Source organism: Pogoniulus pusillus, chromosome 6 (genome assembly GCF_015220805.1).
Source record: "Pogoniulus pusillus isolate bPogPus1 chromosome 6, bPogPus1.pri, whole genome shotgun sequence".
Classification (NCBI taxonomy): Eukaryota; Metazoa; Chordata; class Aves; order Piciformes; family Lybiidae; genus Pogoniulus; species Pogoniulus pusillus.
Window position 1 is genome coordinate 30,264,473 of NC_087269.1, and position 20,502 is coordinate 30,284,974.

The following is a 20,502-nucleotide window of genomic DNA, read 5'->3' on the forward strand; positions in this document are numbered from 1 at the left end:
TCATAAGCTATTTAATGAGGTGTCAGTGGAAGCCTTTCAAGAGAAGCCTGGAAGAGGTTTGCAATGCACATGAGAAGATAGGTACAAGTGTAGTTTTGCAGCTTCTGGGTAAGTCAGTGAGTGGGGTTACCTGCAGGGAAGTCCATCGTGAGGAGAAGGAGATATTGCATGTAGTACTACAGGTAATCATCTTGATAAAACAACACTTGGTTAATACTGTCTCAGAGATGGGTTAATTGAAGGCTGCCTCCAGAAATTAATAAAGCAAGGAGAAGGCCTGGGCTGAGCTGATGGAAAGGATCCTGAACTGGTAAATGCTGCCCTATTAGAGAAGAGCCTGGCACAGCTGCAGCTCCAGGAATTAGGGGAGCTGGAAAAACACTGCCAACGTTTTGATGTCTGAAAACAGGTTTTAATACCTGGAACACTTTTAGCTTATGGCAGAGCAGGCTTAAGCTACTGCCAAGTACTCTTTGAAATCTCAGCCTCGACGTGTTGCTTATGTTTATGTCACTTACTGCGAAGCTGAGCATAAGCAAGAGCACTATGTGCATAGCAGAGGTGGGAGTCAAGGGTTCTTCTTTCCTACAAGGGCCAGATACTGCTCCTTGTATGCATGAGGCCAGCAATAGCCTGTAGCACACACTGGGAAAGGGGATGAAGCAGCCCAGGGGAATGCCTTTTGTGCAGCCCTTTTTTTGTTCAGGTGTGTGGAACTTGGGAGTTAAGGCTCCTCTGGATGTTTCTCTGCTGGCAAGCAACCAGAGAAGAATTTCTGGAGCTCTGGATGAGATCCTGGTTGCTAGCTTCTCACTGCACCTTTATTAGAAAACCCAGCTGAAGTCTGGCCCCACAGATACCTTTCTCCTGGCATCATCCACCTGTGACTCTTCAAGCACCACCAGGACACGTAGCTGTAATTTAATCAAACTGAATCATACCCAATCTACTAAATATGCCTGGCCAGGTTATATTAGATAATGCAAAAATTATTGCTATTATATAATATTCATATAAAATAAATTACATAAAGTCAAATTAATTAGAAATGCAGATAAGCCTCCAAATTATCCTCTTGCAGAGAGCAAAACCACTGGGCTAAAATTACACTGAATATATTTCTTGCTATAAAGGCTTGCAGGGAGCTAGGGATGTTCCTGGAAACCAAAGGATTGCAGGAATGGAGGAATGGCAAACCTGGCAAAGCAGCTACTCTTGCATTTAAGCTTACAAAATCCTGCTGCAGCAGCATGCCCATTCCAGAGGTTATTTCAAAACAAACAGTGAGGGGGCAAAACCTCCAAGCACCACTTCGCCACATCTCATTTGATGTCAAATTGGTTGTTTAGTTTTTGCTTGCAGGAGACTCCACCTCCTTTCCAAGTTCCCACAAAACCTGCAGAGAATTTATCCCAGTACCACTCCTGCCTCACACTTCACAGTTACACAGGCAAAGACAACCAGATACCCTGTGTCCTGCTGCAGAAAGCTCAGACACCTGGTGCCTTAGAAAACCAACACCCTGAAGAAGAAGGATTTCCACTTGAAGTGTTTTCTGGCTTGATACTCCCATTTTTATTTTCTTTGCTCTAAAAATAATCTAAGAGAAGACATTGCCTATCACCGAGTTGGAAAACATCTTCTTTCTTTCCCCCCCTCCCTCCACCCCTTCTTTTTTCCTTTCTTTTTCAGAGGAAGTTCCAGGGGAAGAGCTGTTCTTAGCTCTTTCCTCACATGTAGGTTAAAATGCTAGGCAAGGAGGAGGCCCTCGGTATCATTCATCTCTTCCTGGAACTGCATTGCATCACTTGGAAAACAGGAGGAGAGGACATGAGACATCTCATCCGGTTGTCCTTCTAACAGCACTAAGGCATATGCATGGGCATTCATAACACCAGCATCCACTGCAAGAAAATGAGCAGATGCCAGAAGACTTTACTTTACCCTTAGCCAAAGGCAAAAACCATGAGCACATTTTCCATTTTAAATGCTAACAACACCTCACAGGCTGACACCCTCGAGGACAGCGGCAACTGGACGGTGGTAACCCAGTTTACCCAGCCAGGATGGCAGATTGCTCTGTGGGCTATCACCTATTCCTTCATCGTTATCACCTCCATCGTTGGCAACATCACCGTCATCTGGATTATTCTTGCCCACAGGAGAATGAGGACTGCTACCAACTACTTCATCGTCAACTTGGCCCTTTCGGATTTGCTGATGTCCACCTTCAACACCATCTTCAACTTTATTTACGCCAGTCACAACGTCTGGTACTTCGGTGAGGAATTCTGCAGGTTTCAGAACTGGTTCCCCATCACCGCGATGTTTGTGAGCATTTACTCCATGACAGCTGTGGCTGCAGAGAGGTAAGAGGTGAATGGAGAAGATAAGGTCCAAAAAAAACCCCAAAATTCCCTCTAAGTTATAAAAAGTTATTGCAATACTTTGTGTAATTGTTCCCCCACCTACCACATCAGGCACCTTATCAGCAAAGTGGGAGGAGTACCAGGCAAATAAGACTGTGGGGTCAGATACTAGTCGTGGCATGAAAGGACAGCTCCTCTGCCTTGTCACTGGCCTGAATCACACTTCAATGTGTAAGGAGTGGAAGTGGTTGCTACTTTATCATACTTCTGGTATTGAGCATTAATTGTTTCTCAGTTGTTCCTGCACACCCCTTTTTTGTAAGCCACCAGAAGGAGCTCTCATTTGGACAGAACTGGAGAGGTACAAATCTGCTGCAGGATGCTGGAAGTGCCAGCGCCTGCAGTGCTGCTTGTGGGTTCATCAAACCACCAGAAATAATAGCAATAGGATCAGCAATAGCAGAGTCTTGCTCCAATGGTTCACAAGAATGACTTATTCTGGGCAGGGGGGGGGGGTGGGGGGGTGGGAAGGAAAGTGATTACAGTGATGCTGTTTGACTTCTGAGGCAATTTGGTATTTTCCCAATAACTCTTTTGTATCTGCCAAGTCTCTTTTACTCAAGCTGAAATTTGTGGAGCCTGACTGTGTTGTTTACAGCTCATTGTTAAGTAGCGTGACACTGATTTTCTTTTTACTAGAAAGCCGCCAAAAGTCCATGGGAATTTCCTCTCTTAATGACTACAGCATGTAAAAGGAGGTGGTTAAGCTCCCTTCTAGGCTCTCTGCCCTCCATCCCTCCACCCTTCCTATCTTCCCCTTGCTTCTTCCACGCTCCGTGGAACACAGAGAACACCTGTATCTTTCTCCTTCCGTGCCCCTGCCGTGACTTCACAGCTAAGATCTTTCCCCAGGTAGCCGGACCTGGCGTCCAGAAATACCTCCTGGCCCTTTATCAGGCCCTCCTCTTGACTTTGCAGTTTCCTTCAGGTTTCCTTCTTTCCTTATCTGGCATGTGTATCCATGAAGGGCCCCTCCAGCTCCCTCGGGAACAGAGCCAAGAGTCCCTCTGGAGCCATCCAGAAGCATTGCTCCGTGAGTCATCGAGGTTGCTTTCATGACTCCCGCCCCCGCTTGCAGCTCAGTTTACCCCAGCACACCCAGGGAAATACAGGATAGACAAACCAAGCCAGAGAGCTCTCAGGGAATAGGTGGCTTTACCCCGTGTGTGTAACACCTGCTGACACCCACATGGGAGCCAGGAACACGGCGCAGATCAGGGCAGTGTCCCACAGAATCACAGAATGTCTCAGATTGGAAAAGACCTTCAAGATCATCGAGTCCAATCATTTGTTTCACACTGACAAGTCCTTGACTAAACCAAATCCCTCAGCGGTCGCTGGAAGGATCACTAATAAGCACAGGGATGAGCAATGTGTTTCATCAACCTGCAGTTGTCCAGATGAAAGCAAATCCCTATTTAGAAGCAATGGCAGCTCAGTTTGAGGCTCTTTTGCTGTTTCTGGCTTTAAATCAAGGGCTGTCAATACTGCTATGTTAGACAAGTGGTCTGCCAGAGAATATTACTTTTAGATAAATCCATCCCAGCCTGTCCTCACGGCTCCCCACTCTCATTCCTTGGGGGACTCTTGCTGAAAGTACCTATACATCCAAACCCTCTTCCATCACATGGCACAGATCAGAAAGAAAACTTGGCATCTCACTCCAAACCATATTTAGCTATTCTTTACTTAACCTTAAAATAGATCCTAACACTGTCTCCTGGAAACTCACAGCTCTCATTTATTGTTAAGAGAACTTGTGTCCACTCGAGCTCCACTGTTTAACTTCGATCAAACAATGTCTTTTTGAAGGGGGTTCTTGTGAGGAAGGAGGGCAAGGAATGACAGCTTTGTAAGTCATCTTTTCCATGGAAAAGGCCGTGGTGATACTGCTTTCCATTGGGTTTAGGGCCACTCTGTTTCCCTGTTTTAATCTGCTCTGTGTAATTGAGCAGCTGTTTCGGCAGCACTCCAGGCAGAACTCAGCTCAAGTTTCATACTCCAGTTAGCAAAGCCTCCTAGGCCCTCTTCTGAAAATGTACAGGAGTGTCCAGAATTCAGATTGTTTTGTCTGCCTAGGAAAGGCACTGGAGAAAGAGTGACAGCATGCTCCAGATGTCCTGGGAAGGGGGTACAGCTAGGGTGCAGGGAGCATGAGCAGCAGGAAGGCAAGCTCTGCCACACAGCAAGAGCAGATCAGAGCAGATGTGGTACATCTCCCAGCTTGCAGGAGTTTTCCTAAAAGCATGGCTCACCTCCACCTAGAGCCCTTTGGAACCTGCAACATGGGCTGCTGCAGCAGCACAGCACAGCACATAGCATTGTTTAGACCCAAGACTTGCTGTCCAACAAGCAATGAGGTCACCCCTGAGAAGAGGAGGCTCAGGGGTGACCTCATTGCTGTCTACAACTACCTGAAGGGAGGCTGTAGCCAGGTGGGGTTGGTCTCTTCTCCCAGGCAACCACCAATACAACAAGGGGACACAGTCTCATGTTGTGCCAGGAGAGGTCTAGGCTGGATGTTAGGAGGAAGTTCTTCACAGAGAGAGTGATTGGCATCGGAATGGGCTGCCCAGGGAGGTGCTGGAGTCACAGTCCCTGGAGGTGTTCAGCCTGGCTGAGGCACTTAGTGCCATGGTCTAGCTGATTGGACAGGGCTGGGTGCTAGGTTGGACTGGATGACCTTGGAGGTCTCTTCCAACCTGTTTGATTCTATGGTTCTATGAGCCAAGAGCCACAGGTGGTCAGTTTGGTCACTTCTGTGGGCAAACATTCTGGAGAATATTCCCCCCTTGATTCCTCCCTGACCAGATTTGAGCAGTGTGTACTACTGCCTAGGATGAGCTACAGAAAAGCAAGGTGACATGACAATTTTACAGCTAAATAAGGCTCTGCTGCTTGTAGCTCTGGCTTACACTGCTGTTGTTCTGCAGCAGCAGCTGGGCAGAGTTGTCTCCCCATGCCCTGGCCAAGAGACAGCACAGAGTCTGTCAGATTTGCACTAGGAAAACTAGGAGGCAATTGGCATTTTCCACTCTGTTTTGCCTCTTTGCAACAACCACGGCAAAGCGTACGGCAAGCATGACAAGAAATGCATAATTGATTATCTACTCATTACACTACCACACGTTTCTGCACAGGGAACTTAAAACCAGAGAGTGCTCTGGGCTTGCAAGTAATCTAATAGTCAGATGTGCCATGAGGGCTGTGAGCAGGTGTGGGACCAAAAGGTCAGCTTTTCCATTGCAAGCTCTCCAGTGTTTATGGGCAGAGGTAGATGGCACAAGAGTTTTCCATCACTAAAAATCAGTGGGGGAAAAATTCAGGATAAAGGATACTTGAGACTCCAGACTGCTGTGTTGATAACACAGGGTGTCAGTGGAGATTGAAATAATTAGGAGTTGGGCTTTTTTGGTGGAGGAAGGAGAAAAGAGCACAGTATTTAAACAGTGCTAAACTCCAAACTGACATGAGCGGTGCACAGCACAACATTTCAGACCAAACACACAATGCCTTTGAAAAATTAGTCAGGAAAAAGAAAACAAACCAAAACAAACCAAGCAAACAAAACCAACCAATCAAAACAAAACAAAATATGAGAGGAAAAAAAGGGAACAAAAAAAAAATCAAAGTAAGGAGAGTACTTGTGAAGGCTGTAGCCAGGTGGGGGGTTGGTCTCTTCTGCCAGGCAAGCAGCAACAGAACAAGGGGACACAGTCTCAAGTTGTGCCAGGGGAGATCTAGGCTGGCTGTTAGGAGGAAGTTGTTGGCAGAGAGAGTGATTGGCATTGGAATGGGCTGCTCAGGGAGGTGGTGGAGTCACTGTCCCTGGAGGTGTTCAAGCAAAGCCTGGATGAGGCATGGTCTAGTTGTTTGACCAGGGCTGGGTGATAGATTGGACTGGATGATCATGGAGGTCTCTTCCAACCTGGTTGATTCTATGATTCTAAACCATATGCAGAAGACATAGATGACTGCCTCCTCCTCACACCAGAAGCAACCATCCACATGGGTTTAATCCATTCTGCCCAGAGACTTGCAATCATTCTCTTTAGAAAAGATTTAGCTCCTTCTAATTATGCATAGCCTGGAAACCTATCAAAGTATCTCCATAAATAAAGCTCACTATATCACCCGGGTGACTTTTCTCACTTGCTGAATGTGTTGTATAGTTTACCAATGCAACTGTAAAAGCATTTACCTATTTCTCTTGCAGGTACATGGCGATAATTCATCCCTTCAAGCCCAGGCTCTCTGCTGGAAGCACCAGAGTCATCATAGGGCTGATCTGGCTGGTGGCATTCGGGCTCGCCTTCCCGCAGTGCTTCTACGCTGAGATCACGATGGACAATGGGACGACAAAGTGCATCGTCGTCTGGCCCGGCGATGTTGGGTCCAAGCACCAGCTCACGTAAGAGAAACAAGAAAACTTCCAATTCGTGCAGTTGTCAGCTGGGAAATTCCTTTCATCTCCAAACTGTTGGTTACAGGAAGTATTGGGAGAGGCTGGGGAAGGGGGAATCACACAAGGAGAATATGAGGCTAAGGCAGCCCATCCTCTCCTGCTTTGAAAAATGGATACAGAAACATTCTGGTTGGAAAAGGATCACCAAGTCCAACCCATATCCCTTCTCTACAAGGTTCACCCTAAACCACAGCCCCAAGCAACACATCCAAACACATCCAGGGTTGGTGACTCACCCACCTCCCTTGGCAGTCCATTCCAATGCCTGACCACTCTTGCTGGGAAAAAAAAATTCCTTTATGTCCAGGCTAAACGTACTCAGTCAAAGCTTGAAGCCATTCCCTCTTGTCCTATCACTAACCTCTCCACAATGTCCTTTCAGGTAGCTGTAGACAGCCATGTGGTCTTCCCTCAGCCTCCTCTCTTTCAAACTAACCAGCCCCATCTCCTTCAGTCACTCCTCATAAGATTTATTCTCCAGGCCTTTGCCAGCTTCCTTGCCCTCTGCACTCACTCCAGCTCCTCCACATCTCTGTTGTAATGAGGTGCCTCAAACTGAACACAATACTGGAAGTGTGGCCTCATGAGAGCAGAGTACAAGGAGACAATCACCTCCCTATTCCTGCTGGACACAGCATTTCTAATCCAAGCCAGGATGCCACTGGCTTTCTTTGCCACCTGGGCACACTGCTTGCTCATATTCAGTTGCTTGTCAATTAGAACCCTCAAGTCCCTTTCTACTAGATAGAAGATTATAAGATACAGAAGAAGATCTAGAATATTATAAGGTCTAGAAGCCATACAGACCTTGTTGGGTTAAAAAGAAACCAGCACAAAAGGTTTCTAAAGAATTTGGTTCCAAGTATTTTGGATTTTCTCCCTCCATCAGGCAGGAATAAACTGGTTATCTTTAATGCTGAGAAGCCATGTAATTAGCTCCAAAATTATGTTGTTTTGTGGGGAAAAAAGGCAACAACAACAACAAAAAAACCCCAAACTGAGGGGCATGTTTCAGACATCCTAAAGTTTTACAGACTAACTTATCTGGCCACACATCTGCACTCCCAAAAGCTTCTAACCCTCACAGCAATTTCCTCCTGCTTCACAGTAAGATAGTTCAGCCAGATGAAACAAGCCATGCCCTTCATTTTGGGGATGTGCTGTGATTTGTCATTATTCAAAGTATGTGATACACAGAGCAGTTTGAGATTTATCAAGCACAGCATCTTTACATGGAGCAGTAATGGAAGGACTGTGGAAAAGGAACAAATTGATTAACAACCTGGAAAGAGTGTTTCTAACTAAACCCAAGTGTTAGGCTCTCTCCCTCCATTGTTCACTGTGAATGCTTTTGCCCATCTCCACACACATTTCTCCCTTCTTGGTCTTCATCTCTGGCAGACAGCTGGATGCCTCCTGTGGTTAGTTATTACCAAACTAACTAGGTTTCACCCTAATATGTGGCAAGTTCCATGAGATCCATGGAAGTCTGGCCAACCTGTGGTATATTCAGCCACTGGTGGTCAGTTGTCTCCAGACACCAGTCACAGAAAAGCAAAAAGTGGCATGGAGTTCTTACATGCTGGGTGATGTTCCTTCCTTGGCTCCTTGGTCGTACCCCGTGGCACATGCTGTGGAACACAGTGTGCTAGGCTCCTGTCAGCTGAGAAGGAAGGAGAGTAGATAAACACTTATACACAAACTCCTGATGACTACCTCATTCATTTGAAAAGCATTTATTTCGCCCACATCCAGAGTCTGGGAAGGATTGAAACAAGAGGTTCCCAGCGTGCCAACAAAGTGTCCATGGGCTGGAAAGGCTGATCCTGAACAGGGCAAATAATTCTTTCTGAGATCCCCAGCTGAAGAGAAGCAGCAGCTCCTGAACACAACACCTCACTACTCACCAGCTTGCTCTGCCTGAACAGCTTCAGATTTGCAGGTTTCAGCAGCTCTCTAGAAAGGAAACTGGAAGCAGCACTCCCCAGAAATCATCCTGCAGGATGGATCTCTTGGGACAAATGCCTGCAATACACACCAGGAAGAAAAAGCCATGTGCAGCCCTTTATGGGCTAGCCCAAATAGTGAGGAAAAAAATAGTAAGAAACTCAAAGGAAAAAAAGAAATGCAGACAAGAAATGGGTCCCTCCATTGACTGTGGGTCCTCCAAATCCTTCATAGCTGAGTAAAATCAGCCCTCATGAGTTCCTGACTTCAAAGCAAAGGAAAATCCTTTTTCTGCAGGCAAAGTGGGTATAATTAGGGTAGAAACAAGCTTAAAACCCCACTCAATGCACTACTGTGACTGCCAGTGCCTGAGAAATATTGGATATGAAGGGGCCGAATTTGTAGAAGTTCAACCAAAATAAAGGACCTTAACCACAAAAAAAATTTCTTTTTCTGGGAGCAGGTTGATTTTGTAGGAAAACTGAAAGATTGTGATGGTTTGGGTGTTCCCTGCCCCCCCACACTTTAAAAATCACCCAGACTAGACTCAGCCGGGTCTGGAAATATGAATGCAGCTTATATTTACAGCTAGCACAATATACAAGCAGATATTTACAGTAGATACAGTTATAGACAGAAATATACAAGACAAAAGGTAATACAGAAACACAACTCCCCTCCCAGAAACCTGAGTCCCCAGGAGGGGCTCTCAACCACCCCTGCACCTTCCCCCTGCCCCTCTCAACCTTACCCCAGTCCCAAGGAAGAATGGAGGTTTGGCCAGGGGGGTTAGGAAGCAAAGTGGATTAGTCCAAAAAAATGGAGGGTGAGGTTAGAGAGTAAGATGCAGCTCAGCCAGCAGCTCAAGCAAGAGTGGTGACGAGTGTCTTATCTATGTTTTGACTTATGTTTTTATACATCTCAGCAAGCCTATGAGTGAAGCAGACATCACCATTGTTTTCCTTTTACAGCCTGTAATCTAGTTCTTCTCACCAAAACATTCTAGCCTGCTTCAAACTAGCACAAAGATGAAAAGGGTGTTTTTGCTATATGCTCAGGCTTAGGCTCCCATCTTCTCTTCCCCTTCCTAGGATGGGAACTCTAAAAGGGCTTTGCTGTGCTCTGCACATGGTATTAGACCTTGGAAAGAGGTTCCAGGCAGAGGACAATAGGACAAGGTGGAAAACAGGCAGAGACAAGCTTGCCACGTTTCACACATACAATAATATGCAGTCCTTGCTCTGATACTTGCAACCACTGCAAGGAGCAAAGCCCACCAAGTGCCCCAACACCCATTTTGCCAGCACTCTGCAAAGCTGGTGGCCCCACTTGCTAATGGAGGTGAGTAATTCCAGAGCGTTGTCACACTGAGAAAGACCATTTGCACCCAGCCTTTTGGGGTCATTGCCAGCAGCATGTGCCAGAGCCCTCCTGCCTAAGCCTCATTTTCACACTGTTTATGTTCATTTGACAGCTGCTGCATCTGAGTGAGCAGGTTGTTCCCTCCCCATAAACGGTGGTTGCTTAAAATAGTCAACCCCCAGCATGAGGGAGCCAGCAGAAGCTTGTGAGGTAACATGGAAAGCTAGGAAAGGACAAGCTAAAACACAGCTGAAGGAGATGCCAGTGCTTTCAGCTGGAGCAGTAACCAGGGAGCCTGTTGGTGATCTGTAACTGTGTCTGCACACACGAACAAAACCAGCCAGCAACATGACTACAATGACTGTCAATGACTTTCTGCATGCTGGAAGTAGGCAGTGGTCCTGCTTTGCTATCTGCAGACTTGGTGCACCCTGTTAGCAGCCAAGCTAGATTTTGGAGTTGGCACTATTGCATTCATCAAGTTACTCTTGAGGGATGAGGGAGCTCAGTCTGGGCTGAGGAGAGATCTTACTGCTCTGTACAATTCCCTGAAGAGAAGTTCATAGAATCAGGCAGGTTGGAAGAGACCTCCATAATCATCCTGTGCAACCTATCACCCAGCCCTGTCCAATCAACCAGACCATGGCACTAAGTGCCTCAGCCAGGCTTTGCTTCAACACCTCCAGCGACAGTGACTCCACCACCTCCCTGGGCAGCCCATTCCAATGCCAATCACTCTCTCTGCCAACAGCTTCCTCCAGCCTAGACCTCCCCTGGCACAACATGAGACTGTGTCCCCTTGTTCTATTGGTGGTTGCCTGGCAGAAGAGACCAACCCCCACCTGGCTACAGCCTCCCTTCAGGTAGCTCTAGAGAGCAATGAGGTCACCCCTGAGCCTCCTCTTCTCCAGGCTGCACACCCCCAGCTCCCTCAGCCTCTCCTCATAGGGTTTGTGTTCCAGGCCCCTCACCAGCTTTGTTGCCCTTCTCTGGACACCTTCCAGCACCTCAATATCTCTCTTGAATTGATGAGCCCAGAACTGGACCAACTGTGCTGGTTGGAGCAAGCCAGCCTATTCTCCTTGGTGGGAAGTGACAGGACTAGAGGAAATGGTTACAAGCTGTGCCAGGGGAGATTTAGGCTGGATATTAGGAAATATTTCTTCACTGAAAGGGTTCTCAAACATTGGAATGGTCTGCTCAGGGCAGTGGTGGCATCACCATCCCTGGAGCTATTTAAACAGCGTCAGTGACAACTACTCTGTAGTTTTCAGAACACTCCTTTTCCATACCTGTAATGTAAAGGTTTGTATTTTCACAGCCCAACCTCTCCCTTTCCTGACTGCAGTGGGATGACAAAGTTCATGGCTGAACAGCACCATGGACTATAAACCTCAGATAAAGATAAATGATATCCCTCTGTCTTGAAAGAGCAGTGAATCCAGTCCAAAGACTAAGCACCACAGCACAAGAGAGATGAGCTTTTGCTGCTTACCGAAGTCACTGTAATGATGCTTGTGGGCAAAGTTTCTGCTTCTTTATGCTTTTAGGTTGCAGTTAGTGGGAGCCAGACTTGTGACCTAAAGACAGTTGCTGAAAGGCAGCCCTTCAGGAAACACACATTGTGCTTGTTCTTCTTTTTCAGGTATCACATCGCAGTGATCGTGTTGATTTATTTGCTGCCTTTAATGGTGATGTTTGTTGCATACAGCATCATAGGAGTTACTCTGTGGAGCAGTGCAGCTCCAGGCAACCACCTTAACAGAGTCCACTACGAACACCAAGTTAATGCCAAAAAAAAGGTCAGAAGTGAGACTTATTAAAATCATTACCCTCAGCACATCAGCCCTGCTGGCTCCAATTCCAAACCGCAGCTTGCATTTCATACAAAATCTGGGTGGGGGTTGGGCTTGGAAGGTCAACAAAATATCTGGGGCAAAAAACTCTGGAAAGGCTGAGGCAGGGCAGGGGGGGTCCCCTGTAACAGTAGTAACCACATTTCCCTACCTCATCTCTCTGACATAGCAGCTCGTCTGCATGAAATCCACTTGGTGTAGTGGGAGACTTGCTCTAACTCTCTCTGTTCCCAGTTTCCTTCAGGGTTAGTTTCTTCGACAGAGCTACATACCATACTCAGTACTTTAGGAGGGCAGAAGAGATCCAAAGCAGAAGTAGCACTTCCCGTTCTCCCAGCAAGCTCAGGTAATCACCCAAAGGCCCAGAAATAACACACTGGTTTTGTTGTCCTAGTTTGTGAAGACCATGGTGGTAGTTGTGATCATTTTTGCTGTCTGTTGGCTGCCCTATCACATCTACTTCATCCTGGGGAGTTTCAAGGAAGACATCTACCAGCAGAAGTATATTCAACAGGTTTACCTTGCAATCTTCCTCCTTGCCATGAGCTCAACGATGTACAATCCTATCATATACTGCTGTCTGAACCAGAGGTGAGTAGCATGCACAGAGAGAACAAAAATCTCAGCCTGAAAAAGCACAGATCTCTGTGCACAGAGAGAACTAAAATCTCAGCCTGAAAAAGCACAGATCTCTGTGCACAGAGAGTTAAAATCTCAGCCTGAAAAAGCACAGATCTCTCTGCACAGAGAGAACTAAAATCTCAGCCTGAAAAATCACAGATCTCTGTGCACAGAGAGAGTTAAAATCTCAGCCTGAAAAAAATCACAGATCTCTGTGCACAGAGAGAACTAAAGTATCAGCCTGAAAAAATCACAGATCTCTGCAGGCAAGAACTGTGCTTTTCAGCTGTAGTCCACAGAACAGGCAGCCAAACTAATCTGTACTCTGTCTAATCATGTGAAATTAGCCACCACTCTGTGAGTGAGGTTTTGACTCAACCCCTGGTAGCAGGTGTATGACCAGCACAGCCACATTTGCACCCTTTTCCACACACAGGCTATTTCCAAGGAAGGACAGAGGAATCTCTAAGCCCTGGAGCACAACCGCTGACCTAATGCTGTGCTGGCTCAGTCCCTCCCCACTCCTCCTGAGCCACCACACTACCAGCATAGCCCTGAGCCCCCCAGGCAGGTACCTCCCAGGGAGAGCAGGAGCAGCTCAGGGATGACCTGCTGAAAGTGCTGTCCCAGGCACGCTGCCAGGGAAGAGCAGCTGGAGAGCACAACCCCGTGGTGCCAAGAGATGTCTCTCTTGCTCTGCGCTGAGAGCAGGCTGCCCTCGGCATGCTGGTGCGGCAGGAGCCGAGCGTGGGGAGCTGCTCTGCGGCGCTCCATGCCAAATCCTGCCCACTCCTCCCACTGCCGCACCTCTCCCTCACCGCAGCTCTCTTCGGCCTAGCAGTGAGCTTTAAGGGGAACAGATGGTTATGGGCACACCTCCTCCAGGACCTCCAGTGCGGTTTCACTGGGACTCCACCAGTGAAACACCTAAATCCAGAGTGATGCTGGGAGGGTCACTCCTTGAGAGCCTTTCAAACAGCATCCTTCCCTTAAGCTTGCCAAAGAGGCTTTTTTGCAGCCAAATCTATATTTACCATAAATTTCCCTCAGAAAGCAGGCAGCTTCCTCCCTTAACTATTCATGTTCTGTCCAGTAGGTAAAGACACATTTTCCTCAGATGCTCTGCTTCTCACAGCTGCTGTTATCAGCATGGTCAGCACCATCTACCAAGCACACCTTTACTGAAAATATAAGGAAGTCTGATCAGCAATTCCTATTTCTCTTCCCTCCAAGGTTTACAGTTAGCTCTTCACTCATTTAATTTCAATACAAACCTTTAATGTCCATGGTTATTCAGAGGTGCAATGAAAGGGGGAAAAATTCATAATTTCACTAATTAATTTCTTTCCTTATATTTACAGGTTCCGTTCTGGCTTCAAATTAGCCTTCCGGTGGTGTCCATGCATGAAAGCAACTGAGAAAGACAAACTTAGACTGATGTCCCCATCTCTTTACCAGACAACCCACAGGAAGTCAAGAACCACAAGTTTCAGTATAGAAACTCAACTGAATGAGAAAGAGAATCATAGAATCATAGAATCAACCAGGTTGGAAGAGATCTCCAAGATCATCCAGTCCAACCTAGCACCCAGCCCTATCCAGTCAACTAGACCATGGCACTAAGTGCCTCATCCAGGCTTTTACATCATTTATTCTCACCCAGCAAACACTTTGATTTTCTCCTCTCATTTCTGGCTCTGTTCTAATACACCATTTCAAGGCAGCAGGCTGAGGCAGGTCTTTTTTTTGTTTCCTGGAGCTACTGTTTCCTATGGACTTCTTCAGATGCCATCAGCATTGAGAGCAGTCTGCTGATAATACTGATAATACATCCATGTAGGTGCAAATATCACCCAGTATGGAGGCGATTCCTACCCTCCCTCACACCAACTCCAATATAGAACAGAGAGATTTTGCTCATGACCTCAAAAAAGCAGTGAAGCAGACCTGAGGCAGTGCCAATCAGTAGAATATCAGTTATTGTCTTCCAGGTGGTGACATCCTGCTTGCTGTTCCACCAAGACAGTTAAATCTGGAAAAGAGGTCATGGAGCAGAAAGGCTAGCCCAGTTTGGATGGACCCTTGGGGCAGCTAAGTCCCACGGCTCAACAGCCCCAAGGCAGGCAAGACCACAGAGCAAAGCTTGTTTATGGCAAAGACAAATACCAACACATCCACACTGAAAAGTCTGCTCTCCAAATTTTCTGAGTTCTGGGATTTTCATGCCTGTTAAAAGTGAGAAACTCTTCTTTAAGCAATTGTCATTGCATGGATTTCTATAACCTCATACCAAAACATGATGCCATTTTCCAATGAAACCATGCCCAAATGATCTCTCCAACTCCACATAGTTCATTGTGGTGCCTAATTTGGCAAATGAAGCTCTCTCTGAATAGTGAGATGCTCACTGGCTTCATCAGTGCTCATAGATCCAACACAAATCCATTTCCTTTACCACTTCTCAGCCCTAACCACAACCTGACCCACTACTGCCCTTTCCCAAACACTTCATCTTCCTTTCCAGACTTACCTCATATTTTTCCTTGTTGTTCTCTTCTGAGGTATGAAACTAAAGGCTGAAATATGCCATCTTCAAAGCCTGAGCCATTATGTGCAGGCATGCAAGACAGGAGAAGCTGAAATATAAACATCATATAGAAATACATGGTGAAACACTGGCAAGTATTTGGCGAAACACTGGCAAGGGATGCCCAGGGAGGTTGTGGATGCTCCCTCCCTGGAGGTGCTCAAGGCCAGATTAGATGAGGCCTTGAGCGACCTGTTCTAGTGAGAGGTGTCCCTGCCTATGGTGGGGGTTTGGAACTAGACGATCTTTGAGGTCTCTTCCGACCTAAACCATTCCATGATTCTAAGTAATACAGTGTTTACTGGTGTGATAAGTAGCACCTCACACTCACCTTCACCTTTCTGGACAGATTTATATGTAAGTGTCACTGAGCCATACCTGAGCATACAAACAGCTCCTACAATGCTGAAAAGATCCACCTATATGAAATATTTCCTCTTTGCTCTGTGAAAGCAAAACTACCAAGTGTTGTGAGGCTTAAATTCCCAAGTCTGTTTCAATGCAGGAACTAGCAGATCCGTTTTCCTTGTTTCCTTCATCTTTTTTGCCTCCCTGGCTGCTGTGGAGAACAGCTATGTTAGACAGAGGCCAGACAAACTTGTCTTGTTAACAGGACAGCGAAACACAGGGTTGTGTGCCCTTCTGGGAAAAAAAAAAGTGTTCATTGTTTTAAATCATTCCAACAGGTGGTTTCTAATCTAGGTGTTATCCTGTCCAGCCTGCTCTTCCTGAGATTACGCCACTGGGGCGATGAAGGGCAGAGGGGGAGCACAAAGATGCATTGACAGATAGCCACAAGCAAGTCTTTCTTCTGATCAGATTCAAAACCATTTGAGAGGGATGCTCCATGAGGCACACATCTCTGGAATGGGACTAGAATTTGCTCTGAGAAACTGGATTCCTGGAATGGCTTGAGTTGGGAAGCAGCCAGTTCCAACTGCTCTGCCATAGGCAGGGACACCTCTCACCAGACCAGGCTGCTCAAAGCCTCATACAGCCTGGTCTTAAACACTTGTAGGGATGAGGTGTCCACAACTTGTCTGGGCAACCCATTTCAGTTTCTCACCAACCTCACAGGAAAGAGTTTCTTCCTAATGTCCAATCTACATGTACCCTGCTGAAGGACAGCTACACTTCACTTTCATATGCTGTATCTATCCCATGGTCTTTAAACCCTTTAAGTCCTGCAGTTTTCTAATCAGATCAAACAGGCCTATAATCAGCATCCCATCTTCCCCTCCCTCTTCAACTCTTTCCGTAACAGCCAGCCAGAGCCGATTTCAGATTCCCCAGAGTCAAGCATATGCTGGCAGTGTCTCCCCCTGTGCAGTTCCTGACAGGCACTGACACTTTCTGACAGCTCAGGGCATCTCTTTGTCTTGTCTGGGTGCAGAAAGCAGAGGATGATTTTTTCAGGTTGCAAGTGAAACTCTCTGTGCCCTGAAGGACTCACACTGCAGATCCTGAGAAGTTTATCCTCTAGAAACAGCAACAGTTAAGAAAGCAGAGATGCTCTGAGCCCCTGGGAGACGCTGCAATAAAAGGCATGCCAAGGCAGATGACATTACCTTCTGTGTTCTATGAGGTAACAGGAACACCGTGCTCCATAGTAAACATGTGCAATTCTCCATACAAATACAGACAGGATTTAACACCAGGCAGCAGCGAAGCACCTCCGGGTCTGCCATAAATCCCTCCTCTGCACAGTCAACTCCTGCATTGAGCAGCCATAGAGTGCCTGCAGCCAGCACAGGAAACGATCTGAAGAATCTCATTTTGACAGCAAAGGAACGAACAGAAAAAAAGCACAGAACGGGGTTCAGAAGTTCAGAAACACTTTTATTTTGCCTTCTGCTATTTTCTTAAGAAAACAAAACAAAAGAAAAGTCTGCATGTTTTAAAACCCATTCAAAAGGCTTCTGAGAGAACCCGCACCTCGAGGAGTAAGGAGCAGATGACATTACAACAGCGGTATGCAAATGGTCTTTTCCCCAGGAAATACAAGGCTTTGTTTGTGTTCATACTGCAGTAGTTACAGCTTAACAATTAAGAAGACCATGAGTTCATTCGCCAAGCCTAAAAGCTTTAAGTGAGACATCTCAGTCATTGCCTGGATAACATCGGAGACATTTCTTCAGACGGTTATAGCTTGTGATTCGCTTGGAACAGTTTCCCAGGGGGAAAAAGTAGTCTGGAAATAGAAACTTCAGCAGGTCTCCCTTTGGAAAAGAACTGCCATGCCTTGTGGAGCACATTGCCTACGGTGCACAAGCAGGAAAAGTTGCGCTGTTAGAAACACAAACTCACTCCCTATTTGTTATGAGCTGGATCCAATGAACAAAACGACCTATGCCGGCATCTCCAAAATGCACAGTCACCCTGAGAACAAGTGTAACTTCCCCTCCTCAGTCATACTCTATCCTGCACTGAGCCTAGCCCTCGGCTGCTGAAGAGCTCCAAACCCAGGTCGTCAGGCACGGCTCACACCACCCCTACAGCGCTGCCAACAGCAGGGCATGAGACTTGCAAATCTTCAAGCAACTAAAATGCAACGTGTTCCCTCTGCCCAGAAAGTTTCTCACCTTCTTCTGTCTCTTACTTGGGGTCATAGCTGCACATCAGACTATTCAAGCTGTAACACAAAATGGGTTATCAGAGAAGCACACACAAATTTAGCGTATGCAAAAGAGGCTTTCGTAGAGAACTCTAAGAGGGGATTTGCAAACCCACAGTGTCTGAGCACCTGACACCATGATTCTGCAAACACTGACCCTATGCACGTGGGGCATCTGTGGGGACACAGAGACCGCAACGGATCCATCACTGTGTATCGCATAATCGCACTGGATTTGGTGCAGTGGGCTGAGGTCTTCCTGCGCTGCAGGCCCCTGGGCAGCAGATGCACCCAGACAAACTACATGCCCCTGAGATTTGGACGCTGTCAGCTCTGTGCCTCTGCTGAACCACATTAGGAAAAACGAGGCATGGGGACCTGGGTGAAAGCCACACTGTTTGAATCTGACCCTGAATGCCCGGGAATGAAAACACACACACAAAACACAGGCACCACTGGGATTAGGTTGCAGCTCTCCCTACACAATAGCTCTTCCCAAAGCACTAAAGCCACCAGCCAACAGCACCTCTTCCAGAAAGAACCACTAAACACCAGTTAACACACATCAAAAAAAGTTTAATATTTTCACAAGGATCACGTAGCACTAGTACTGGAGCTACTAGTGTGCAAAGTAAAAAGACTCTCTACCTTTGCAAAACCAGTTAGGCATGCAATTGTTCAGGTAGACACACACTTAAAGCTGCAATGACTGTTTGTGACTCACAGGTTACTTTACAAACACTCACTCACAGTGCACCATAATGCATATTGAAATGTTATCGACAGGGCAATCCAAATCTTAGAGGGGAGTGGAACGAGGACAAAGAGGAGTAGCCCACAAATTTCCATCTACTTCCTGCAGGACAAGGCAGCAGGGAAAACCATGCAGACAGCTTAAATTCCTTTTTTTGGTGGAAGAGTGGGAATTAAGGACTTACTGTGTGGTCTCCCTCTTTGCAGAAAGTGTTGTGACATTTGCCTTCCTAACTGTTCTCAATTTCAGTACTGCAACTGGTAGAATAATGGCATCGACTTGACAGAGGACAGGATACACCAAGTGTTTATATGATCTTCATTGTCGCTTTAGGCCTCGGAATAAGCCGGGTCTGATTTTGGCTTTGTGGCTTGTTTAGTTTAACACCCAGGACCTCAAAGGCAGGGCCAAAAGCGAACCCTCTTATTCCTTTCTGATGATTTAGCTGTAGCTGAGTGTTTTCAGTGGCTGCTTGACGGTGGTAAAGGTTAAAGCTTTGTGAGGAATCAAACACCCATTTAAGGCGAGAGACGGAAGCACACAGTCCGAGTGACCCCGTCCAGCTGCAGAGTCAGGAGGAGGGCAGCTGCAGGGCCCTGATCTACACTAACAAGAAGAGATAGAATAACACTGGGTCTTTTTTGTGTAATAACTCTTAAACAGAAGAATACAGCACAGCCCATGTAGGGACCATAAATCCACCGACTTCCCAGGCCTGGGTATTTGGATTACCCCAATCACCAACCACTTTGCTTTACTCTCCATGGATCTCCGTCTGCAACATGACAGGTTAATTTTCACCCAGTAACACAGCACTACTCACAGAAGCAATGGGAAATACCAGTGGCACCAGATCTGTGGGACAAGGGCATTCACTTCTACCATGACAACACAGGCATCAAGGAAGCGAGTAAGTCGTGCTGCCAAGTCCCACTAACAGAGTTACGTGCGTGCAGGGCGCTGACGCACCGGCAACGTTTTCACGATTGCTTTGGACCAAACAACAGCAGGTAGATATGCAGGAGGGAACTGTTGTTTCCCCTCCACTAAAAAGCATCAACACCCAGGTCTGGTGGTCAGCGTGCTGGCAGTGCGCCTGACAGGGGTGCTGCAAAGGACATGTGTGGTACGATGCAACGGTAGCTCTCAACGCACATCACTTGGGGGCAATTTCACCTCAGACAACAACCGAGTTTTGACAGCTGCAGAAATTATAGACGGTTGGGTTTTGGTTTTGTTTGGGTTTTGTTGGTTTTTTTTCCATGACCTACAGATGGGGAAGGTACCAACAAGGTGAATAAGAAACATGCAGATTGGGGTCCAGAAACAGGAGATATTATTAACAGCACACATTCTATCTTGTATCCTAGTTTTTATGTCATTAGTTGTATTCTCTTTTCCCCGATAAAGCAGTGAGTTCTGGGTCTTTACCAGTTCTGACTATGCAGTCGCTGCTTTATGAGAAAGTGCTCACAAGACAGAATCGGGGGCCAGGGTTGCGGAGTTCAGTTCTGCTCGGCATCGCGGAGCCTGCACCCCACCGCTGTGATGAGCGCTGCCCCTTTCCCGCTGCCGTCCTCCGACAGCAGGAAGGTCACGTCGCAGTTGGGTGCCAGGTCTTTGACAGTTTGGTGCATGATCCTTGAAAAGCTGAGAAAGGAAACAATGGCAGTGGGTGAGGGAGGTCCCACAGCACCCGCAGAGCTTAGCACAGTCATGGGCTTTTGCGGCGTTTCACTGGGACAAAAACTAAAATGCTGGGTGGATTTGAAGTCTGGGAGCAGCGTGAGCAGCATCCCACCCCTGTCAGTGTGGGGTTAACCCAGACTGCCAGTACCACAGCAAAAATGAAAGAAAAGACCATGTA

General features: G+C 46.8%; 2 protein-coding genes across 2 annotated transcripts in view; one reads left to right on the plus strand and one right to left on the minus strand.

Moving 5' to 3' along the window:
- Positions 1 to 1,965: 1,965 nt before the first annotated feature.
- Positions 1,966 to 19,834, plus strand: TACR2 (tachykinin receptor 2). Its single transcript, XM_064145572.1, has 8 exons — positions 1,966 to 2,369; positions 6,646 to 6,840; positions 11,849 to 12,005; positions 12,454 to 12,650; positions 14,042 to 14,227; positions 18,071 to 18,207; positions 19,441 to 19,545; positions 19,752 to 19,834. The coding sequence occupies exons 1-8, from the start codon at positions 1,966 to 1,968 to the stop codon at positions 19,832 to 19,834; spliced, it is 1,464 nt and encodes a 487-aa protein (XP_064001642.1).
- Positions 17,086 to 20,502, minus strand: part of HK1 (hexokinase 1) — a 48,314-nt gene continuing 44,897 nt past the window's right edge. Inside the window, exon 18 of the mRNA XM_064145091.1 lies at positions 17,086 to 20,285. Coding sequence (XP_064001161.1) covers positions 20,141 to 20,285 — 145 coding nt within the window. The 3' untranslated portion in view covers positions 17,086 to 20,140. The remainder of the gene's footprint in view (positions 20,286 to 20,502) is intronic.